At 47.9% G+C, this 24,931-nt stretch overlaps 1 protein-coding gene across 1 annotated transcript in view; it reads right to left on the reverse strand.

The window, feature by feature from the left end:
- Window positions 1-4,550: 4,550 nt before the first annotated feature.
- The window catches only part of BAZ1B (bromodomain adjacent to zinc finger domain 1B), an 88,092-nt gene continuing 67,711 nt past the window's right edge, over window positions 4,551-24,931 (reverse strand). Inside the window, exons 12-19 of the mRNA XM_044993982.1 lie at window positions 24,457-24,634; window positions 23,357-23,542; window positions 18,426-18,573; window positions 16,418-16,565; window positions 14,128-14,246; window positions 9,521-9,672; window positions 7,398-7,501; window positions 4,551-6,762 (exon numbers count right to left, since the gene is read on the reverse strand). Coding sequence (XP_044849917.1) covers window positions 6,396-6,762; window positions 7,398-7,501; window positions 9,521-9,672; window positions 14,128-14,246; window positions 16,418-16,565; window positions 18,426-18,573; window positions 23,357-23,542; window positions 24,457-24,634 — 1,402 coding nt within the window. The 3' untranslated portion in view covers window positions 4,551-6,395. The remainder of the gene's footprint in view (window positions 6,763-7,397; window positions 7,502-9,520; window positions 9,673-14,127; window positions 14,247-16,417; window positions 16,566-18,425; window positions 18,574-23,356; window positions 23,543-24,456; window positions 24,635-24,931) is intronic.

Here is a 24,931-nt window from a genome sequence, read left to right on the forward strand (position 1 = left end):
GACTGGAGTTGGCTGAAGAACAGAGGGGAGCAGGGAGACCGAGCTCTGATCCCTGGGGGGGGGGGGGGGGCTGTGTGGCCCCCCAAGATGGAGCTAACCGGGGGAGTCCGGTTATCTGTGCCTGCAAGACCTGCGTTGGACTGTGTTCCTGTCGTCTAAATAAACCTTCTGCTTTACTGGCTGGCTGAGAGTCCTGGTGAATCGGCAGGGAGACCGGGGGTGCAGGGCCTGACTCCCCCACACTCCGTGACATTGACCCAAACTATAAATCCTGTATATGATGGAAATCACTTGAAGCCAGAGGATGCTGCTTTACCCCCAGCACCCCTAGTTCCAGCACCTGTTTGCTCTTCCTCTGGGCCCTTTCGGAGCATGCACTAAGGCCAATTGGCGGCTCCCGCGCTGGTGCAGACACTGACTGTGCACGTTGGGCTTCCAGGTGACTCCTGTAAGTGCAGCAATGTCACATTCCCCGAGGGGCCTCGTTCCCCTCCCACGCACTAGTGATTACAGGCAACAAAGCTGGCCCAGCGCCAGAAATCCACTCCAGCTTGTATACACCATCCAACTGCCTTCACTCCTCCCCATTTGGGGCCTCTCCTCCGCAGCTCAGGAGGCAGCGTGGTGCTCACCAATGGGGTTACTTGCCCTGGCCTCAGCATCCCCAGAGAAACAGGCGACCACCACAGGCCCTAGCGTGGCTTCTCCCCCCTTGCATGCGAGTTCACGCAGCTCGCTTTTGTGCATGGCCTTTCTGCCAACCCAGGAGCCAAGCAGGCATTTCCCCAGGGACAGTTGCACTGGAGAGTTTAGACGTGGGGGGGGGGGGGGGAAGGAGAGATGAGGAAGGGGTAACATTTTTCAGAAGCGGTGGCATAAACTATTTACCAGAAGCAGAAGCTGCTGTCAATTAGACCTTGCAGAAAGCTTTCAAACTATCCAAACTGTCTGCCCCTCCTGCTCACACCTTCCTCCCCCAGTGACCAGTCAATTTATTCCGAATGTCTGACAATCAATTCATTGGAAAGGGAAACCAAGCTTGACTTCAGCAGAAGACCCAGTGGCTGAAATCCCTGCCCCTAGAGGTAGCACCTTGCATGCAGAAATCCAGGCCCACAGTTGTACTATTTCTGGCCTCGGGAGCCCCACCTTCTGTTCCCACAAGAGGAACGTGGGCGAAGCACTTGCATAGGGCAGTTCCCAGGTCTCCCTTGCTGCAGATTAAGCCCATTACTTCTTGTCCTACCTCCAGTGGACATGGAGAACAACTGATCACGGTCCGCTATAACAGCCCTTCAGATATTTGAAGACTGTAATCAAATCCCCTTCAGTCTTTGTTCAAGACTTAACCTGCCTAGTTTTCATAGGGCAAGTTTTCTAAAGTGCTGATCATTTTTGTTGCTCTCCTCTGGCCTCTCTCCACGTTGTCCACATCTTTCCTGAAGTGCAGCACCCGGAACTGGACACAGGCTCCAGCACCGAGCATAGCAGGGAATTACTTCCTGAGTCCAAGTCATTAATGAAAACATTGAACTCCACCCACCCCAGCTTGGCAGTGAGTACGGTCTTTCAGCCAGGTGCCCACCCACCCACCTTTCCATAGCTGCTTTGAGAAGGTCACATGGGGCTGTGTCAAAATCAAGATATCACATCTACTGCTTCTGTCCTTATCCACCAGGCCAGTAACACTATCAAAGCAGGAAATCAGGTTCTTTAGTGCTTCGTCTTAGCAATGCATCCATGTCTCCAGTTTTTGGCAGAATCCTTTTGATTTCCAGCTCGTTACAGAGCTCCTGGTGAAGCCAGAGGGTGTCTCTACACTGTGATGAAACACCTGCTGCTGGGCTGGGCCAGCTGACTTCAGCTCCAGGGCTATGAAAGTGCAATGTAGACATTTGGGCTCAGCCGGGTTGCCAAGGCATCCGGTTTTTGATTGGAACGCCCAGTCAAACAGGGACCCTAGCGGCTCCGGTCAGCACTGCCGTCTGGGCCGTTAAAAGTCTGGTGGGCAGCGCAGCGGGGGGGGAGGGGGGGCGCATGGCTAAGACAGGCTCCCTGCCTGCCCTGGCTCCGTGTGGCCTCCAGGTCCTTGTGGCCCCTAGGTGGATGGGTGGCCAGGAAGGCTCTGTGCATTGCTCCCACCCGAGTGCCGGTTCTGCAGCTCCCATTGGCTGGGAACTGTGACCAATGGGAGCTGCGGGGGCAGCGCATGCAGGTGCAAGGGCAGCACATGGAGCTGCCCTGGCTGCCCATGTGCTTAAGCACTGCCAGGACCCCGCACCCCCCCCACGCCCCAAACCCTAGCCCAGAACCCCCTCCTGCACCCCAAACCCCTCATCCCCATGCCAGAGCCCAGCCCTGCACTGCAACTAGCAAGTGTGTTCCATACACAGAGGCATATACATCACAAAACATACTGTTCTTTGGAGTTATAGGTGGTTTGTGTGTAGACACTGCAGAGGACACGGTGAGGTCTCTGCTAGAGGCTGGAGAGAGGCCAGTTTGAGTCACACATTTTCATGCACACAGGTTCTACTGTTCTTTCCAGGAGCTAAAAATTAGGTTCTAGAGGAGCCTCAGATGAGTCCAGCATCTCTGCTGGAGAAAGCATTCACACCTCCCCATGCCACCCAGAGATCTACTGGAACAGACTGCCAGGCTTCCACCATATGGCACAAGCCAGAGCCCCACTTACTTTGAGATTTTAAACTACAGCAAGCCAGGAAATTCAGTTCCTTCGCAGCCATGCAACTCAGACTCCTTGTAAATGTGTCATGTTTAGTCTCAATGCATGTCATTGCAAGTTCTAAGGCACAGTTGCTACAAAAACTAGATTTGCATTTATTTAGGGTTTTGCCTTTAAATACAAGACGGCATCAGGAAAAACCCTAGCTTTTGCTAGGAAAGATTTGCAAATGTAGCAGTGCTGGCGTATCTTCCTAGCACAGATGCAGCTTATACTAGCCATAAAAATAGTTTATATGGGAATAGCTTATACCTGTTCCCAAGTAAAATAAGCTGTGCTGGCAAAAGCACTTTTATCCTGGTCTGTGTCTACATGAGGACTTTTGCCAGTGTAGAAATGCTGCCTCCCCGCACCCCCAACAAAAATAATCACACCCTGAACCGATAGTATAAACACCAGCAAAAATTTCCAGTGTAGACCTGGCCCAAGATTTTAGTTTCTTCTGTTTATTCAAATGGGCAATTAATCACTGAGATAAGCATCGTAACCCATCATGTCTCAGTCTGCATGGCTTCCATGTAGATCTGCAGCATGACTCCTCAGTGTGAAATGTCCTGCTCACAGAATACATGTTCTCAGTGGCTAACTTCATGATCTGGATGTCACATTTCTTCAGACATGCCAAAGGGACGTGTCCTCAATAACACTGAAAATGAAGCTGTTGGGATCACGAGAGCCAGACAGGCATTCAATGAAACCAGCGAGGACGTTTTGTTCAAAGTACCAGCCAAATGGTACGGCAAACGCCCCAGAAAGTTCACTTTGGGGGTGGGGACGCAAAGAGAGTTGCAGCCTATTGCACTTGTACAGACATGAGAGAATCTGAGAAACTCACATTCTTTCATGTATCATAGAATCTCAGGGTTGGAAGGGACCTCAGGAGATCATCTAGTCCCACCCCCTGCTCAAAGCAGGACCAAACCCAACTAAATCATCCCAGCCAGGGCTTTGTCAAGCCTGACCTTAAAAACCTCTAAGGAAGGAGATTCCATCACCTCCCTAGGTAACCCATTCCAGTGCTTCACCACCCTCCTAGTGAAATAGTGTTTCCTAATATCCAACCTAGACTTCCCCACCTCTGAGTAGATGATGGAACAAGGAGCAATGGTCTCAAGTTGCAGTGGAGGAAGTGCTATTATCCCCATTTCACTGACGGGGATTGAGGACCAGAGTGACTTGCCCAAGACCCAGTTACAAGTCCAATGGCTGGAAGCGGAAGCTAGACAAATTCAGACTGGAAATAAGGTGTAAATTAACAGTCAAGGTAATTAACCACTGGAACAATTTACCTGGATCATGGTAGAGTCTTCATCACTGGCAGTTTTTAAAATCAAGACGGGTTTTTCCTTAGAAGTTCTGCTCCAGGACTTATTTTGGAACGTTCCATGGCTTGTGCTCTAGAGGTCAGACTAGATGATCACACTGGTCCCTTCTGGCCCTGCACTCGATGAATCTAGTCTCTTCCTCTCTAGCCTAAAAGGCAGTTTTCTTCAGAGTTCTAGATGCCTGAAAAGTAGCCTCGGTGGGAGCCTTCTCAGTCTCAACTTCTGGGCTGTTACACACCCCCAGCAACAAGACTGCACTATCGTAAGTTCTGAAAGCGACAGTATCAGACTCTTGTACAGACCTTGAACAGTTGCACGTGAGGTATATTTCTTCCCCATTTCTCCTCAAGATGCCAGCCGTTCAGAAGTGGGCTGTGATGGGGGAGACCCTGCAGCGAGCACTACTCGGCTTTGCTTGGACAGGCAGCGGGAAAAGGACTCTCTACAAGCAGTTTTACAAACACAAGTACATAATGTTTATTTTTAAATTTCCAATTTATTACAAGTATAGCCCTTAGCAGAACCCCCCTCCCCCCATGACAATTTTTTTTTTTTAAATAATGTACAGTTCCAAAGGTTTCACTGGGTAGGAGCTGCACAAAATGGTCAGTATTAACAAGACAAAACAACGCCTTCAAGGGGGGTGTCAAACACAAGTGTCAGTGCTAGTTCTGTGGGACAGGCTGGCGGGGCTGGGGGAGGAGAGAAGGAGGCTAGAATTCTGCTATAGGCTCACAACAGTGACTGACAGTCCAGGAGTGAACCAAGTGCTTGGTTGAAAAAACAAAAACAAGTACATAACACTGGGCTGCCATCTTCATTAACCTTTTTATTCTCAAATCATAGGAGCTGCACCAGGTTTTTTTTAAATTTAATGATCAGCACAGAATAGCCACACAGCTACTTTGTTCCAATTTAAAGACATAAGATGTTCAAACCCTGATTTTGTTAGACCAAAATCTGTCATAAGGAGGGAGAGGCAAAAAAAAATAGTTTTGCTTAAACAAAAATCAATAACTCAAGTGGCACAAGCTGTTGGGGACACATGACAGAGCCATGGCTCTCTCCCCAGCACAACCGATCTTTCCCACTAGTCAACCGCTGTGTAAATCGGAGTCCGCCCTTCTGCGCACTACAGGGCGTGGCAGGTGGGTTGGGGGGGAAGGGAGGCTGAGTTAGTGGAGGTATTACTATAAAAGTGGAGAGCAAATCTAGAAAAGGGTCAGTGAGACCCCTCCCTTCCCTCCCCAAACAAATCCCCCAGCTGAACTCCAGCTACTGAGAGGAAAACAAGAGTTTTAGGAGGGAAAAATATAAAGCAAACACATTTTCATATAAACTGTACTGTACATGTGCCAAAGCAAGACAAAGGTATCTTACAAGGTGTTCTTTATACAAGCTCACTGCTAGAAACAAGTGACTTAAACTAGAAAATTAATTTAAAAAGTTCCACAGAACAAGTTTCTGCTGCTTCCCCTCCCAGGGTTTTCTACGGGATGCGTGGGAATGCCACGTCTCTGATATGCCTCTGGCACTTGGTTCATCCACTCGAAGGGCTACATGATTATGTGCTGTTAAAGGTGAGCAAGGGAACCAACAGTCATGTCCAACTGGAGCGCTGCAGTCAGAAGAAAGGACAAGCTCCTCGGAGCATGACCTCAGGAGACCGCTCCCCAGAAGAAACAGAGGAGAGCAGCAAGAGCACCTCAAAGCCATTTGTATTATGATGCTGGTGAAAGCCATATCTCCATAAATGTAAGTGCTTTGCTCACTCGACGCGTCCCTTCATTGGGGGCTCAAAATTAACACCATATAAATATACACATACAAGAACTAACGGCCATTGGCCTGATCACACTCCGTCCTTCTGTGAAGCAACATGATCCCTCCCCATGCTAGATGAGGGCTGGTTTCACATCACAGGCAGCAGATGGCAGGAGGTCCCACAGCGCTCCAGTGTTGGCTGCTCAGCTAAAGGGGAAGGAAGCAGATAGCGCTCCACACTGGAGGAGACTTCACACTCCCCTGTCCAATGAGGCTTAGGCCAGTTCTTCCGCTTGCCCTCCCACCTTCTTCTTCTAGCAGGACAATCCCATAAGAGCTTTATGTATTTTGCTGGAAGCAGTAAGTCACCTCTGCTCACTTGATGGATGCCAAATACTTCAGGAAGATACAGAGAAATTACAAACTAGAACTGGTCACGGGAAAGGCTGGATTAATAAAGAAGTGTCTGCTGCTTCCTAAATCCCTTCAGACAGCCAAGCCTGCCGCCCAGCAGCACCAGAAGGCCTGCTCCAACTCTGTCTCCCCCCAGTCTCTGCCCCTCATTTCTTTCTCTTTCGCCCCCTGGAATGTTCAGTGGCCTCTGACTCACTGTCCCCTTCCTGCTCCTCTAGTCCCTGGTGCCTGGCAGAGGGCTTCTTGCGTTTTCTGCGTGAGTATGTATGGCCAGGCAAGTGTTTGTGCAGCATGTCAATCAAACACTGTTCTGTCTTCTCCAGGCAGGACAGTACGTGGCTCCCATTCTGATTGTAGTGCTCAGCGTTGGAGAACACCTGTTTGATGTCAGAGAGGAACTCTAGCACAGAGCGATAGCTGCCACATGAGCACTTGCTCTGCATAGTCTGGAAGTCCATCGGGTTGCTGATGACCTCAAAGTAATCTTCAGCTTCCTCTGTGGTCACTGGCTCCCTGCCGAGGAAGGAGTCATAAGACAGGAGAAGAATTAGCGTCAGACACTGGTATTACCTAGATACTAGCAGGACACTCACACAAGTTTACCATATCCACTGACATGGACCTGCAGCTCCCAGCAACACCACAATAAACCTTGGTGCCTAGAGCCCTTTACAAACCAACCAATACCCAGCATCCCCGGGAGGTGGCCAGCTTACAGACGGAGACACTCAGGCAGTTAAAGTGCCTTGCCCTTCATAGACGGGAATTGGTAGCAGAGCTGAATTTGAATTCTGGTGATGAGGACTATATCCACTAGAACATGCTTCCTCTGGAGGGAACACTTTGGGTGGCCCAACGCTCAGTACTGTGCAGAGAAGGGAATGGGAGCGAGTCACTCCCTAGCTTTAGAAGTCAATCTTGGTTCCCTCCATAGAAACTAGTCTCCAGAGACACTGGGCACAGGGGTTCCTAGTGTAACAGGTAGACCCACTTCTTCTCTGTACTTCTGCTGCTAACACACCCAGGCCTCCGGGCCAGCAGCAGCCTGCAGCCGTGGCTTCCTGCAGCCCTGAGGCGGAGCCACGCCCACTGCACAGGCAGAGTTCCAAGGAGAGTTTACACAGGGAAGGAAGCCCTAAGTGCCTCACCTGAAGGGCCAGCTGAAGCGGTACTTGATGAGCTTATTGAGGATTTCCTCACACTTCTGCAGCTCCAGGTTCTGGCGACGTGAAGTCTTCTTCGTTTGAAGCACCTAACCACACGAAGTGGAGCAAGCCATTAAAAGGAGGGGAACCGGCATATGATTTAACCGTAGCCAAAACAGTTCCTAAGGACTTGCCCACACTGAGGCTTAGTGAGCAGCAAGTCAGGGTGTGACTATACAGCACACTAAGTCGCTGGGAGGACCCTGCTACCTAATGCACACCAGCAGGGTCATCACGGTAACTTCGTGTGTGGCAGGCTAGTGTGCTGAGCATTCGCTCACACCCTAGCTTGCTCACTGCATGGACAAGCCCCGAGTGGAGGAAAATAGGAGTAGAGTTTTCCTTTTCAATCCTATCACAAGCAGGTGTATCAGTGGGTAGGGGAGAAGTGATACTGATGTAAACACTAAAGCTTAAGGTGTTCAAACCCAACCATCCTCTCTGCAATAATAGAGAAGCAAACTGCTCGGCTGCGGGAGCTTTGATGCTAGCAGCCAAGAAATGCCATGGCAGCTTGAGTTACAAAATGGGAACCCTGTCCAAAAGCTCTGACAGGAATAGTTTACAGGCAGCCCTGTCCTTTTTTCAGGGGCAGGAAGCTTTTTCAAAGAGGTTCAAAGCAAGTGGCCAAAGAATAAATGATAACAAATGGAGTGTGCAAATCCCTCTCCTCCTTACCCCCTGGATAGACAGCATATGACAGGCAAAGGAGGAAGAAAGCAGTTGTGGTGCCGTGTTAACAGGCCTGCGGCATAGGCTACCATGCCATTTTAAATAGCAAACAGCAGCTGATGAGCCCAAGCTTTGCTGTACTCGAGAAACAAGCAGTGCACAAGGTCAGCCATTTGTCTAGGGCTTTGTAGCCGGTCAGCCACTACTGTACTGGAGTCCCCCTCGGCTCTGAGCTCTGTAGGGGCACTGCATACAGATACTGCTGTTCCCTCCATATCAATGTAACATCCTGGACCTAGGCTATGATTGTCAACAAATCACATTTGTGCTGGTAAGAGGGGCAGGGAGCTAACAGGACCTGTCTCCTAAGCCTAGAGGGCTAGAGAAAGACAGACATTTTAACCAAGACACCCAATATTTTACCGAGGTCCACAATCCCAGCAGCCGACCCTGGGGTTTAGATGAGACCATTCCCCACTCGACGGTACCTCTAGCTGACTATGGTGCACCTCCCCTGATCTGGAGAGCATGTGAGCAAGCAACAAGAAAAGGCCAGCAGAAAAGAGGTCTCCTGTATAGGTTAGCCTAAGGCAACTACAGAACCACTAGCCGTTTTACCCCATCCCAGGCACCCTACTGCAGCAGGACCTGAGCCCCAAGCCCTGCACTCCAGCCCAAGAAGCAAAAGCTGTTGATGCTGGGCACTTTGGGAGGGGCGCCTATGACAGGCTATAACAGCAGCACTGTTAACGCTGGTCACTAGATGTACAGCAGACCTGTGGGAAGCTCTTGCGACACTGCACCAAGGTGCTAGAATGCCAATATCCCCACGTAACCCTAACGGCTACATCCCCGGGACAGTCAGCATAGAACCCCCAGCTCCACCCTTCCCAGTGCACCCACAGGATTGGCTCTATTCAAACACACAAGGTTTTATTCATTAAATGTCAAGTGAAACCTAAACCAGCTAAATTATGTCCTGAAGGTTGGGGAGTGACCGTCCGGACAACAACTGTCAGAAAATGGCCAAGCCCGGGGAGCGAGGGTCCGGCATTGCTGGCATTCTATCACCATCCCGGACCCCCCTCTTCCCCCACCTCTCTGCACAGACATATGGATACTATTTAAAACCCTTTAACAAGCTGCAGGCCGCCTGCTAATCAAGGGGGACAATGTGTGAAAGCGGCTGGGGAAGAATGCCTGGCATATCTGTGCTCCGTTTGCGCTAGGCCCTTAACGATACATGGCCTTTGTTAGACAGACCTCAGCCCCGTGTGGATTTCACAATACAATTCAGGGTATTTCTTTGAGAAGGGGAGGGGAAGGAAGTGTAACACCTGTTGAGTTTATAACTCATGAAGTGAGCAATCTCCTGGGGGCAATTTGGCTCTTACCAGCTCATCAATGTCTGCTCCGTTGACAGGTGTGGCCCGCTGCCGGGGTCCTCTGGTGGCATGCAGCGACTGTTTCTTCCCTTGGTGCCTGCCTTGCCTGGAAGGGTACATCATTGTGCTCTGCTTGCCCTTGGGTGCCTTTCTGGGTCTCACTGAAACGATCAGCACAGTTTTAAGAACAGGTTCACTTTTGGAGAGAAATCTGAGAGCCTCAAACCAAGGAGAGAGGATGACAACGGAGAGGAGCCCTTCAAGCCTCTTGGCTTCTGCTCCTTATGTTGAGAAGCTGACCCAAGTGTTATCACCTCTCCAAGTCACTGAGACTGTCTCTATCACAGACAACATCAAAAAAATCTAATCTTTGCAGAGACAGTCGCATATAACAGCAACCATTCAAAGAAGAATTTGGTGCCCTGAGTAGTGGCCACAAAGGTTTAAAATGGAGAGTTGCACCATCTCTGCCCAGCTGTACCAACACAGGTATGGTCATACTGCTGTCTCAGTTGGCTGGACAGGTGCTGCTTCTCACCAGTCTTTACTCACTTCTGCATACACTGAGTAAGCCAAGCAATCATATGCTTTCTCCAGGTGAAGCAAATGCCCCCTTTCCAGAAAGGACACTGGTGGTTGGCAAGGATGTTACGCCTACTCATGGGTGACCACACACACACTGCCAGCAGACCTCTAGCTGGGAGGGGATTTGGATTTCTGAGCTCTCTGTGAGCAAGGTTCAGCTGTGGCAGTGTTGAAGCAGAAATGTCCTAGTGCTAAAATCCTGATATCTCCAAGCCTTCCGAGGGCGGGGGGGAGGGAAGTGAGTTAAGCCTTGGAGATAACTTACACCTTCCTTTACTGTTCAGACCAGAAATGTGTGGGAATCCCTTGGTTTCCTGTTGTCCGCTTGCTCCCTGCCAGAGTGTGGATGGCTGAATGGGTGCCTTTACAGGCATTTACAAGTGGCCCACACAATAGGATAAGCCAGTTGCTAAGTCCCCCTGAAAAGCTAACTGTGTTCACAGTGGGTGTCGAGTTACTCTGGCAGGGAGCTCTTCCACATGCTGGAATTGGTAAACAATGGAATTTTATTCCAAACATTGGGGCTGCTACATTATGCTCCAGATAAATGTTTTTGCCCATTTGTCAGCCTGCCTGTCACCATTTTAAATGGAGGGAATGCAAGCATGGTGACAAACTGTCTCCTGTCTTAAATTTCTCCTGCGACCCCTGTGCATTGGGTGTATGTTGGTCTTTCTTCCTGAGCAAGCGCCTTCCACCTGGTCATAAATGCATACGAAAGCCATGTCCAACATGCAGCAGTCCTTCACTTGTGGCCTCTAATCCAGCCCTGTCCAATAAATCATCTTGTCAGGCCCCCTGCAGGAGCAGCGTGTGTCAGGGCAGTGGGATGTCTGTATACTGTCGCTCCTGCTTGTGTGTCAAGTTCGCAGCATGTGTTAAATGTCTGACAATCCAACATTCTAGATTCTATCCTCAGGATAAACGCTACACAAGGATTAACTGGGACTTCTCCACTAAAACAAAAGTTTTCCACCATGACCTTTCCATGCTAATGCCCTGTAAAGCTGGGGCTGAGTTTAATGCTTTATTTTTAGTGACAGTAACCCTCTTTTGCTATTGTCTGAAAACCCTGGCTTTGGTCCTGAAACTGGAATGCATCAAGGGCTGAACATACTCCAAGTGTGGACATGGATACTGCAAAGAACAAAGAGCAACCTATATCAGAAGATCAAGGAACACCCCACAAATTAAACAAAATGGAAAAATGTGTAAGGCCTGAACCAGCCAGCTGGAGCTCAGTAGTACAAAACACTCCCCAGCCGGAGACCACTGGGAGAACGTATACAAATCCCCTGGGTCTCAGTCACTGAATTCCATCACCAGCTTTAGCTGAAGAATTTGGTCTGAAGCTACAACTTTCATGTCAATGACATTTCAGCTGAAAGCAAATGGTGTGCACGTGCATTTCAGGGATCTTTCCAGTTCATGCTTCCTGATCTACTCCAGTGGGGCAGCATCAAAGTCCCAAAAACAAAAGGAAGGAGATGGAGTGTGGCAGAAAAGAAACTGTTGGATTTGGGGTAGAGAAGCATGTGTTTCATTAAGGCCTGGTCTACACTACAATTTTAGGTCGAATTTAGCAGCGTTACCTCGATTTAAGCCTGGACCCGTCCACACGACGAAGGTCCCCCCCAATCCCCCCCCCCTTTTTTTTTTTTATACACACACAAAGGGCTCTTTAAATCGATTTCTTTACTCCACCTCCGACGAGGGGTTTAGTGCTGAAATCGGCCTTGACAGGTCGAATTTGGGGTAGTGTGGGCACAATTTGATGGTATTGGCCTCCGGGAGCTATCCCAGAGTGCTCCATTATGACCGCTCTGGACAGCACTCTCAACTCAGATGCACTGGCCAGGTAGACAGGAAAAGGCGTGCGAACTTTTGAATTTCATTTCCTGTTTGGCCAGCGTGGTGAGCTGATCAGCACAGGTGACCATGCAGAGCTCATCAGCATGATGTGCACATTGCCGGGGCACATTGCCCATACTTTGTGAGACGTCTATGACCATGTCTATGTCCTCATCACCACACTGCTGTCACCTCCTCACCTGGTTTTGCTTTTGCAGCTTCTGGTTCTGTGCTGAAAAAAGGCGCGAAACAATGGTCTGCCGTTGCTCTGACAGAGGGAGGGGCGACTGACGACATGGCTTACAGGGAATTAAAATCAACAAAAGGGGTGGGTTTGCATCAAGGAGAAACAAAAACAACTGTCACACAGAATAGCCCCTCAAGAATTGAACTCAAAACCCTGGGTTTAGCAGGCCGTTGATTTCACAAAACAAATTGGGTCAATTTCTTCATAGAATCATAGAAGATTAGGGTTGGAAGGGACCTCAGAAGGTTTAGCAGGCCAATGCTCAAACCACTGAGCTATCCCTCCCCCTCATCTACTCCATCTATCTTTTACATCTTAGGCTGGCAGCAGACGGTACAGTATGACTGCTAGCCATCGTCATCTCCTGGGTGCTCGGCAGAAAATGGGAATGACCTGGCTGAGTCACTCCTATGTCTGCCCAGGAGCCCTGATCGACCTCACCGAGGTCGGCTAAAAGAGCACCCAGGAGTACGACTATGATGGCTACCAATAGTAATGCACTGTCTGCTGTCAAAAGGCAAGGAGCTGCTGCTGTGTAGCAATGCAGTCCCACGTCTGCCAGCACCCAGGAGATGTACAGTGACGGTGAGCTGAGCGGGCTCCATGCTTGCTCTGGTAGGACGCCTGCACAGGTAACTCAGGAAAAAAGGCGCGAAACCATTGTCTGCCATTGCTTTCACAGAGGGAGGCCTGACGACATGTACCCAGAACCATCCGTGAGACTGTTTTTGCCCCATTAGGCATTGGGATCTCAACCCAGAATTCCAATGGGCAGTGGAGAGACTGTGGGATAGCTACCCACAGCGCAACGCTCTGGAAGTCGTTGCTAGCCTCGGTACTGTGGATGCAGTCTGCTGACTTAATGCCCTTAAACGCACAATCCACTATAAAAACGATTTCTAAAAACGACTTTTATAAATTCAACCTAATTTCATAGTGTAGACATACCCTTAGTCTGGAATGTCATTCTGAACCCTGGTGGGTGAAGTAATCTTTTTTACTGGACCAACTTCTGTTGGTGAAAGCAGCTTTTGAGCTTAAACAGAGCCCTTCTTCAGGTCCTCGAAAGCTGGTCTCTCTCACCAACACAAGTTGGTCCAATAGAAGACATTACCTCACCCACCTTGTCTCTCTATTATCCTGGGACCCACGGCTACAACAACCCTTCATACATTTTGAACCCTGTGACTATTTCACTCTGCTGCCTGAGAAAGCTCAATCTCTGAGAACAGTTACTACAGCCCTGTTAGAAGCTTCCCTGTCAACTTTTGTTCAGTTTGGAGAGGGCTGACTCATACTACAGTCTGGACAGTAGACACTGGCTGTTCTACAGGAAGGAATAAGTGAAGGTGAATTTTAATAGTGTACAGAGGGAACCTCATGGAGACAGGCTAGAATTGTACTCCCCACCCCCAATCCCAAACAAGATACTTTTTTAAATGCAAAACTAAAAGTTAAGTTTTGGGGTGGTGGAGACAGAGAGAGAGCACTTCACTTCATAGGGACAGCAAATGCTGAAGAGTAAAAAGGCTATTAACATAAGCAATCATGCTGCTTGCTAACCCTTCACTGCTGCAGGCCCCTGCTGACAGCTTAGCAGCAGTTTTTATAGCATCAGCTGTGTATCAAGAAGCGTGGATCAGCACACTGGAATGCGATCATGCTCCCACTCCTTTGAGTTGACGTAGTATTTAAATTGCTACAAGGACAGTCTCAGTCCTGAAGTAGCAAGAGGCACGAAGGCAGTCGATTTCCAGTTCTCCACAAATACATCGCATGTCTGCAGCCTTCTCTGAAAAGATCTTCCTTACACATCCATGTGAGAGCCCAACCTCTTCCTCAGATAGGACACAAAGCCTCAGACAGAATACATGACAAAGATGGAACAGACTACAGCTGAGCCCACACGATAAACTTGTAGCTAAAGACTTACATTTCAGTCCAGCAACCTCATAATCTTCTTCTTCTTCCTCCTCCTCCTCAGCATCTTCCTCATCTGGGCCTTCCTCGCCCTCTTCAGCCTCCTCTTCAGCAGAATCTTCGGTATAGTTTCTAAAGGCAAGATGATTAGCTAGATGTCAGATGCTCTGAATAAACTAGCAGAGCCTGGCTAGCCTTGACCCTGGGAGTTTCACTGCATGTTTGTTCATACACACAGACTTGCTGACCACCTCAATCTAAAACAAACATTTGCTTCAAATTGCTTCACACTATAGTAATCTGTTCTTTTTCAGCCAGGATATCATGTTATAGTTATGGCTGAGATGGCACTTTCAGTCTCTTGCTACTTTCCAGGCTATCACTTTGGGGCTGACAGATTTCAGCCCAAATGCTAAAAACTTTCAACAGCTGAATACATGTGCAGAGAGAAACAGCTCTGCTGTTGTTCCACACATCTCAGCGCCATGTTACCGATAACTACATTTAACACTGTTTGCAGTGTAGTTATTCCTCAATAAGGCAAGTGCTTTGGGGTTTGAGGAAGAATGTCAGGATACCACATTGACCGTATGCAGTCCTCTTGCCCATGAAGTACAATGCTACTGATGCATGGGGAGCATCTGAAACATGCAGTCACTACCAGCTTACACTGTCCAAGTGCAATGCAGCCAAGGTGGCCTTACCAGACTCTCCACACATTTGGTCAGCCAGTCCTTCCTCAAGTCTTCTCCCTCCAAATCCATACTAAGTTTGTTCGAACATGAGACGTAACATGAGACTGTAGGTAGTAGTGGAGCAGAGAAGAAAGAAAGCAGCCAGCAGATTGTCAGATCTCCTGGCCGCCTTCTTTCTTCTCCCATTAAAGGGCTGCTTAAGAAGTTTTGGGGGGGAGACAGGGAGAGAAGAGTGTCTCCTTCCCTACTCCATCTCACTGCAGTGCCACTTTTCATGCCCTCCGCGGAGCGGAGCTGATTTAATGTGCTAACCATCAGGCAGACATCACAGCTACATTCCCACCTTTACTGAGCAAAGTACTGAGGGTGCACATGCACAGATGTCATAAAATGCAAAGATCTGGTTCGCACAGTGAGTGCGAACCCTGGCACTCATCTAATGCGGAATAACAATTATAACAAAAAACAGGAATAGAGAACAATATGCATGTGCAGAAAGAGGCAGAGGTATGCTTGCTGTGGAGCTACAACTTTACTCATGCAAGGCAGAAAATTCAAAGTCTCCATCATTAATTAAATGGAAAAAGACTACGTTCATGCAACACTAAGAGCTGGAGGGTGTTCCAAGGCCAACATTTTCTCCCCTTCTATTCCAGCTGGAAAGAATAAAGTAGTAAGTAGATAAGACAGGTGTTACTCCACCTGATGGCTCACATCCAGGAGCAAAGCAGCTTGCAGATGACTCTGACACATCAAAGCAACTGTGATCTCAGGCTAGAACAGCTGTGTTAAAGCCTTGCCATTTCAGAACAAGCCTGATAAACTCCTTTTAAACAGTGCCCAGAGAGTAATTAATATTGTTAGGCCCATATACCACCTGCACATGACAATCTAATATACTTTGTATCACTGCTCTGGAGGGGAGGCCAGCTAGGTACCTATTCTTCAGGGGTAGTTGGTACCTCATCCCTCTGGCATAAGTGCAAATGCAAACCCCAGACAGCCATGATTAAAAGAGGAGAGAGAGTAGGTATCAAGTCTTTTGAGTTCAAAGGTGAGTCATAAGGTACCACTGGCTATCATGGTCTAAACAAACAGTTATACTCAACATTGTTCTCTGCAGAGTAGCAGACTATGGGCTCCACGGTTCTCTCTTTTGGATGGACAGGAACAGCAGTCAGTTCAGGCTGCTTCTGAGCGCTCACCTCAGCTGGAAGTCAAAGGACTGCAGTGCTAAGGAAGCCTGTTCCTATGAGCAAGCAGCCAGACTTGCTGCTCAAATGAGCTGAAGCACCAAGTGAGTTTCAGCACTAATAGCAGCCCTTTATCACTGCAGAGACTCTTCCACTGCTACAGTGAAGTTATTTATTTAATCCCCTCAAAATGTCATGCGTCACTACAACACAGGTGCTCTAATGTAAGAGCAGCCTGAAAAGATTGCTCTGCTATTGTTCAAGTGCCATCAGGTAATCTAGGTATTTCCCTCCTCTAAAAGCAGTTACTGATTAAGGACTAATGCTTTGGTCTCTTTGTGAAAGCCTCCTTAGTTCTCAGAGCCTGATTAGAATTCCCACCCAGTGAAAGCATTCAGAGAAAGGAGGGTCTCACCTCCCCCGGGAGCTGCGCCTGGCGGTAGAGGGCTGGCAAGCTGGGCACTGCCACTCGCCATCTGGTATCTCGTAGAGTGCTGGTCTCAGACAAAACAGGTGGAAGGCTTTGTTACACTCATCACACAGGATCAGCTTGTCATCCTCACCTAGGAGAAGAGAGAACTTGCATGAAGTGTAGTAGCACAGCTCTGCTCACCCTGAGCAGCAGCAGCTACCACTACAATGGAGAAAGGGACAGAGGTGGAGGACCACAAAAACTCCTCAAACAGTGCTGCAGCCTTTTAAAGCCTATGCGAGTTTCCCAGCCCTGTTGGGTCTGGCTTTGAGCAGCACAGCGCAATTGCCCCAGTAGGAATGCTACCTCTGTGCTCCTCATTAACTTGAGCAAAAACCTATTTTGAGTGAGCTGCTTAGAGAACTTCACAACATGACTCTCCTCCCTACACCTAAAATTCTAGTTGTGTCAAATCAAGCCAGTTGGACCTAGGTGGGTGCCTTTGACTCAACTAGAGCACCCTCTGCTGGCAATGGACTAAAGAGTTTTTGCAATGCTTCAGAAGATCGCCCACAGAGGGGATGCACTGTAGCTGTTCAAGAGGACATCTCACTCAGTCCTCCTTGCTACTGATGCTTAGTTCACAAAGGCTAGCCTAAAAGTGAAAAGGTGATTAGTATGAGCCCCTGGCAAAGTAGGACAGAAAGTCTGTGTGGAAATAGAATCTCTGCTGCCCCCACCTCCCATGAGCATTTCAAGAGAGCTCAGCACCTTCCAGCACACAAATGCAAAACAAGACAAAGTTACAGTGAGGTGCTATGTGCTACCAGGCTCTTCTCTAAGGGTAGAGAAATGGCTGCTGCCTGTGCACACCTCCCATTCAGAGATCATGATGGCAGGACAACTACTGGTGACTCTCTCTACACTCCCCTCCCCATAACCCCCAATTTACATAGCTCCCCTTTGCAGATCTTCACCTTCATACCATGTCTTGCATAGAGGGGGATTCCTCTGGCCCAGGTCAGTTTCCTCCTCCACTTCCCAAAGTAGTAGTAGTTCAGGACATGAGGCCTCATCTTTCTGCCTACCCTCACATGAAGAGCTACAGCCAGGAGTTGCTCTCTCCCAGCTCCTTCTCTTCCACCCCCATCAACCGCTCCCTAGAGCAGAGCATAGGTTGACGGCGGATAGCCTCACTCAGCCTAATCCCACCTTATTCTCCCTCCTTCAGTTGTGGGGTGTTGTATTAGCTCCTTTTGTAGCAGAGCAACCAAGAGATGGGCTCAACTCACAAGGCTCCTAGAAAATTCAAGCCTGAAAGTGTGTGTTATGAATACAGACAAGACAAGAATTGCTTTCAGGCAGTCTGCTTTGACCAAGCGGAAGAGCACTAACAGAGGGCATATATAAATAGCTCTTAGCATGCGGCAGCTTCACCTATCATCACAGAGCCAAATTACAGTGCAGGGGGCTTAGAAATATGACAGTTTCATTTAACCACAAACACTTGTGAGAGTTATTTCTGTCAGAAATGCTGAACTCAGAGTAAGCCCTGGGTTTGTGTGGCATGCACTCTGGATAGGAAATGAAGGCATGACTGTTCCCAGAAGGGTTTGTTATTCTGAAGAGGCACTTTCATACGATAGGGATTTGTATCCAGGTGATCCAATATTTAGGACACAGTACTTTCATAAACACAGAAAGACACAGGGGACAGCCCTCTGATGATGTGCAAGACTAAGAAGGACCCGGTGTACTGCAGAGAGAACCAATAACATCTTGGAGTGCAGGAGAGGCTATGGAAATCACAGTTCTGCCGTGTTCTGTAAGTTTAATATAAAGACATTTAATTTGACTTTTGGTCTTAGGGCTCCTGTGACATTTGTGTTTCTGCTTCTGAACGAGTGAATCCTGATGTTCAGAACAAAAGCACAGCCAAGAGCAGGATGTGGTGACTCACTACAGGAGCGTGTTCCCCACTGTTAAGCAAGCTTGGGGCTGGAATCCGTACCTTTCTTGCGACACACTTTGCATCTGGCATTTTCTGCAGACATATCCCATTTGATACAGGCATCCAGCATCCCAAGCAGCACATGCATGCGAGAGAAGGTCTGGGCCTCCCGGATTGCTGTCTTCCACTTCTCCACCGCTGAAGCAACCTGCAACCAAAGCACAGGAACACAGCTCACTATAACTTGAAGACTTTTTACATCTCTTGGTTGGGGCTCTTGTCAGCCATAATTCAGCTATTGTATTTTCTACCTTCTACATAGCTTCACAGTCCTATTTGAGGCTTACCCTCTAATCAGCCTCACTGGGCCAGACATCTTGTTCATAACACTACGGTCCTTTTGTGTTTCATGACCAGCCTGAAACAACCTACACAAACTGCACTACATTCTTTACTTGGAAAGAATAACCCAAATACTTGTCAGTCAAAGAAAATAAACAGCGGAATTTTAGCCCCATTAAAAGTAGGATGAAAGTTAAAAGGCAGCTGGCAGGCATTGTTCAGGTCATGACTGCTGAGAACAGTCTGTACTGCCCTCCAGTGGACACTTGAAGAGCATTCACATCTGTCAGCAAGATCCATTAAAAAGTCTGCCCTCAAAGCTGTTCAGCTGACAGGTGGGTGACAGTGACATCAGCCACAGTCAGCTTTGACAGGCAAAGCATTCCGGGTCCCAAATACAAGACCAGTTATTTTCACTGAGCTGCAATAACTTCAGCACATTTGAGGTTCTCTCATTAGCCACAAATTAGACCATAGTATTAAAACCTGGGATTTGCACCAACATGACTGCTGGAGTCTGCACACAATAAGCCACCCGTGAAATCTACATTTCAACACCAGAGGTTTAAAAACAAAGGTGCAGTAAGTCAGAAATACACTAGAACAGAGAAGCAATCCACAGCCTCTGCATGCTCAACTAAAAGGCTAATCCTCTGCTTTACAACAATGAGTCCTAGTCCTGACAGGGACATAATAGGACTCAAGTAAATATTCTTCTACCCCAGCAAAATGAAAAACAACAAACAGTCAAGTGTCAGATGTGAGAAAACTAAACTCTGCAGCTGACAGCAATTTGGGAGCCAAACAAAACCCAGGATTTTTGCAGAGTTGCACATTCCCCTCCCACTGACTTCAAGGAAGTGCAGTATATACTGGATGCTTGGGAAAAAAAACCAACCCACCACACACATTGTTTTAACACCCTAATATCCTCACTGTTGCTTGCTGGTGTGGTACCTAGAGCAGGAGACACTGCCAGGGTCAGTGGAAAACTGCACAGAAAGTTATGGAAATTTCAGGGCATCCCACCATTTTTTGCAGAACATTGTTGAGGTGCTTCACATATTGTGTAATTGATTTTCCAAGTAACTGTTCCATGGCTTTTGCAGTTAACATACTGGATCACTGGGCCAAGATAAATTTGCAAAAGCTGTTGGCAGATTCTGCTTAGATTTTTCTACCCAAGTCTGTGGAATTGACCAGATCTTTAACACTGTTTCCCAAGCTCTATGAGACTGGGGCATTTCAGCATTACCAGTCTCTAAGGTACTCTGTTTATTGTTGCACCTTAACCTGTCAGGCATAGCATGAGAGTCAGTGAAGTTACTTGCATCCTCCTGGCTAGAGGAGATAGAACTCTGCCACTGCAACAAATTAACAAACAGAGGAAAATATCAAGAACAAAAAGAGCGTGACAGGAAAAGCCTGTTGGGAGAAAGACAAAGAGCAGGCTAGAAAGCCTATTGTCTGGCAACCTGAGAATGAAAAAATTCCCATCTGAATAAATGAGATTTCATTGTTTGTTCCTGACCTTAACTTAAAAATCCTGGCTGCACTGAGGGTATGTCTACACTGCAATTACAAACCTGTGACTGGCCCATGCCAGCTGAGTATGGCTTGCGGGGCTGTTTAATTGTGGTGGAGACATTTGGGCTCAGGTTGGAGCCAGGGCTCTAGGATCCTGCAAGGTGGGAGGATCCCAAAGCTCAGGCAGCCTGAGCCCAAATGTCTACACTGCAATTAAACAGTCCCGCAGCCCAAGCCCCGCAAGCCCGAGTCTGCTGGCATGGGCCAGCCACGGGTGTCTAACTGCAGCGCACACATACCTTTAGTGACTAATGCATCCAAACCTATGGCTAAAAAGCAAGAACTGGCCTGCTGCCTGCTCCCACACAAATACCATTGACCAGCAGAAGGGCTAGTGATCTGCCCATCTCTCTCATTCTGGTCAGACAGTTGGGACCCATACTGTACTGTAGGCAGAAGGCACAAGGCTAATTCTGTGTGCTCGCCCTAATGTACAGCCTGGGGTACATCTGCTAGTCAGGGCCATTTGCATGGAAACCAAGGCTGGTTTTCATATACTGCCTTAGGGGAGTCAGTCAGTGTACTCAGTATTTCAGTTCAGGTCCATGCAGGAGCTTGTTCTAGAGGGAAGGCGAGCTACAATTGTAACATTCATTTACATTTCAAAGCTGCAGCAGTCACATTTTCTTGTCAGATAATTACATTTGAGATCCAAACTGTCCTTACAAGGTCACCTTAAAAAGCGTTTCCTAGTTTGGCAAAAAGCAAATTCCAGATAAATTGGGGTGAAAAGACAATGTACTTTAATGCTAAACATACCAGGTAATGCCAGGTATGTCCAGGAAACTCCCACCAGCATAGCCAGACGTAACTGGTACTTTACTGGCTGTCCTATCAATCTACTGCCAAGACACAGGCATGACAGTAAGAGTTGAGAAAGCATTATTTGTAAGAGATCTGCGACTCCAGGGAGTGATTTAGATTGGCATGCTCTGGGAGTGCTGAAATCTACACTGTCACCTTTAAGCTCAACTGGATAATATGAACAAGAGTCACCCTAGACAAATTAGGTGGTGCTAGAAGAGTTCAAGAGCCACACCTGACCTCTGCTGGGCATGCATTCCCAAACCGTGTTTAGAATACCACCCCCCAGCGTTTGGATTTACAGAGTGGGAGTCTGAATGTTCTCAACAGCCTCAACACCACCGAAGGAAATTCAGCGACATTAGGAAAATGAGCCTGTTTTGACAATGGGTGTCAAATTTCTCTCTTCCCAGCTCTGGCGTGGACCGGGTCAATCAAGTTCAACACCGACTGGAGCACAGCATGCTAGACACCTGGCTTTGCTCTGAGGAGTGCTGAACTCCATACCCCTGTTCATGGTAATAGGGGTACTGTTCGACAATGCTAGAAGGAGTGGTGAGAGCAATCCCATGTCTGCTACAGTGGCTGACTTGACAGCCATTGTCAATGGCTGAATTTGGGGTAGATACACAGACAAACAGCCAGTTTTGAAACATGGTTCAGCTCTAGTACTAGTATGGAAGGAACTAAAGGTTTGTCTACAGTTTTTGTACTGCTATAACTATATCCATTCACAAACTAATGTTCTTAAATTGATACTACCCCTAGTATGGACGCAGGTCTATAGGACTGGAAGAATAGCTTATTCTTTGTAAATGTTCCTGTAAATATGGGAAGATTGGAATAGAAAGGATCTGATCATCAGAGATCTATTTACTCTACAGCTTGTTTTCTAGGATAACACTCTGCGAGTCACTCTGTTATGGAAAGGGCTGGAAGATTAATCAAGAACTAATTAATTGGACTTTTCTATAGGAAACAACAAAAACGGAGTATTGCAGAAAAACTGAGGGATGCATCAATTCCCACTGGCTCTGGTCAGTCTGGCTCCGCGCCAACACTGCACCCTCTCTGAAAGTCACAGCGTAACAGACAAAGGCTCTCATCTCCCTTCTAACAGTGGCTCAGCAATGTTGATAAGAGAGCAAAACATGCAGAAATGAATGCATCATAGGAAGCATCAAGAGGCTCCTGCTCTTTCATAGTGCTGGAAGCCTCTGTAATTTCAACGGGAGCAGGCTTGGCCAACTTGGAGTGCTTCTGAAAGAAATCAGTCATAGGAAACATATCCCCACATAATGCAGTGTACTGAAACTACACAGTGCTCCTCTGTTCCACATCTTCACCAAGGTGGACCTTTTTAGACACCAGACAAGCTCCTTTGATTAGATGGTTGCAGTGCTCCCACCACACTGCCCCGGCCCCGGGGGGGGGGGGGGGAGGAGAAGAGAGAGAGCGAGTGAGAGAGAGAGCACGTGTGCTGGCGCTGCAGCTTTTCTCCAGGTCTTCTTGGTCTCCTGCATCTTAAGAACACCTCTTCACTTCTGCTAATGTAGCTTCTCTGTTGCAGGCAGATGCAGCTCATCTCCCCAGCTGGCCAGTCAAACTGCATGGAACCCTCAATTCAGCAAACTCTGGATCTCCCAACCTCTCAGATACCTCTGCCCTTGTCCCCTTGCATAGCACCTGTCCTACTGCACCCCCACTCCCCGGGAAACTTCAGCACCCCACAGGTCCCTCTCTCTCTATAGGTGAAGGGATTAAGAACACTTGGCACCTGCTCTACTAGCCCTTTCCAAATGGGATGTAACATTTTAATTAAAAGCAGCAAAGAATTCTTTGCTGCTTTTACAGAACCAGACTAACACGGCTACCTCTCTGATACATTTTAATTAAGTTTTCTAAAAACACTCCCTGAGAAGTTCTCTTATTTGAAGATCCACCCACGGAGCAGGGAACCTAGGACCCCTGCCAGCAGTGTAGTAGGGGCATGGGAACCAGAAAGTTAAATGCACTAACCAGTTTAATGCTTTTTAGGGAGGGAATAAACTAAGGATTCTGAAACATGATTTTTATTGTGACAGCACCCATTTTAGAACATATGAGGCAAGTCACCCACCCCACAATACTGATTTGATTGCGCACAGAACCTGAAACAGGGCAGGATGAGAGGAGGCACTGGGCTTCATACCAGATGGAGTAAGCCCAAAGAAGAGCTATTTAAAAGAAGAAATGGGTCCTACAGCAACCAATAATACCTTGGCTTCTTCTGCCATTTTCTTCTCTTCATCTACCTCCTCCACCTTGGCAACAGAGTCCTCTCCTTGATGTTTCCTTCTCTTCTGCTTAGGGGCCATGAAACCTTGTAGGAACTTCTTAATGACACTGGCCTGGAGGGCAATCACACATTCCCCAAAATCCTTTAGGCTCTCCAGCGAGCATACCTGTTGGGAACACCACAAAACCATGTAATATTAGGACAACCTACCCTAACCACCATCCCAAGTAGGCTAGTCCTGCAAGTGCAGACCAGCGATACAGCATATTTCTGTTGCCACCAGACAACAGGTTGTAGATTCCCAACTCAAGTAGTGGTCTTCCTGGATAACCCTGACAACACAAGCAGTCTATAAAAATAGAACCCATATTTTTAAATGCCTCTCACCATGGTATTTAAGCACCAGAGTAGACTTCAAGTAGCTCATCCATTTAGGCACTTCAGCAGCCTAGGTCCCCTGACCAAAAGTTCTCCTTAGCATTCAGAGGGCAAGAGGGGCAAGGAAGTGAATATTTTTAGAAGCTGGCTATGGACTTTCAGAGGAGCTCAGCAGCTGATTTCGCTTCTCTATCAGTACTGACAGGTGTGGTAAAATGTCGCTACAGGAAGGCCAAAAGAATTGAAAGCTGCCAATTCAGGGTCATTCTGAGGGCTTGGAGCAGTTTTCAATTGTTTTGGCCATCCTGCAGTAACATTTCACCAAAAAAACCTGCCAGTACGGATAGAACAGTTAAAACCACTGCTAAGAACTCCCCTTTAGAAAGCCATCCGAAGTTGTGGGAAATCAGTTGATCTAACAGTTTTACTGGATCTCCAGCCTCAAATTTAAGGCGGCACTTATGCAGAGAAACGTGAGCTACCAGTTCTTATCTAGAGGTTGGTGATGCAGTTAGAGATACCGCTATGGAAATGCAATACACAAGGGAAAGTCACAACTGAATTTCTAGAGCTATTTGCTCAAGGGAATACTTAAGAGCAGGAACTCAATGGTTACAAGCCCTGGTGTGCCAGAACTTTGGCCTAGTTTTTCACCTTCAGAGCTACTACAGGGGCATAAGTTTAATTCCTGTGTTCCCTCACCCTGGCTTCAAACTCGGACGTCTCATCAACATATCCCAGCCCTCCTTTCTGTAGCCGAGTTGCCACCTCAATAAGATCGCTACGGAGGAAGTTGAGCAGCTCCTGATTGCCATCACAGTACTTCAGGCCCAGGTTTTGTTTCCGAGCTAAGTGGATGGAATGCGTGAGGTCCTGATACCTGGAAAAAAACAAGAGACCACCTTTTGAACGGATGCAGGCTACTACACAGCACATAGTCCAGTAATGGCTGGAGTATGCTGGAGGGAACAGCACAAGCCCAAGTTTAATCTGCACACTCCATCAGCAACAACTGTACAGAACTATCAATTTTCAGCAGCGTGCTGTAGCCCTGCCGCTGAGGAACAGTGCCCTTTTTCCAGCTGCGACTGCAGCAGTTTAAGAGCTGACAAGGTGTCTTGGTGGCTCAGACTTTTGCTGATGGAGAACTCACAATATGTTCCTGAAAAGAAAAGCA

The sequence above is a fragment of the Mauremys mutica genome, chromosome 19 (genome assembly GCF_020497125.1).
Source record: "Mauremys mutica isolate MM-2020 ecotype Southern chromosome 19, ASM2049712v1, whole genome shotgun sequence".
Classification (NCBI taxonomy): domain Eukaryota; kingdom Metazoa; phylum Chordata; order Testudines; family Geoemydidae; genus Mauremys; species Mauremys mutica.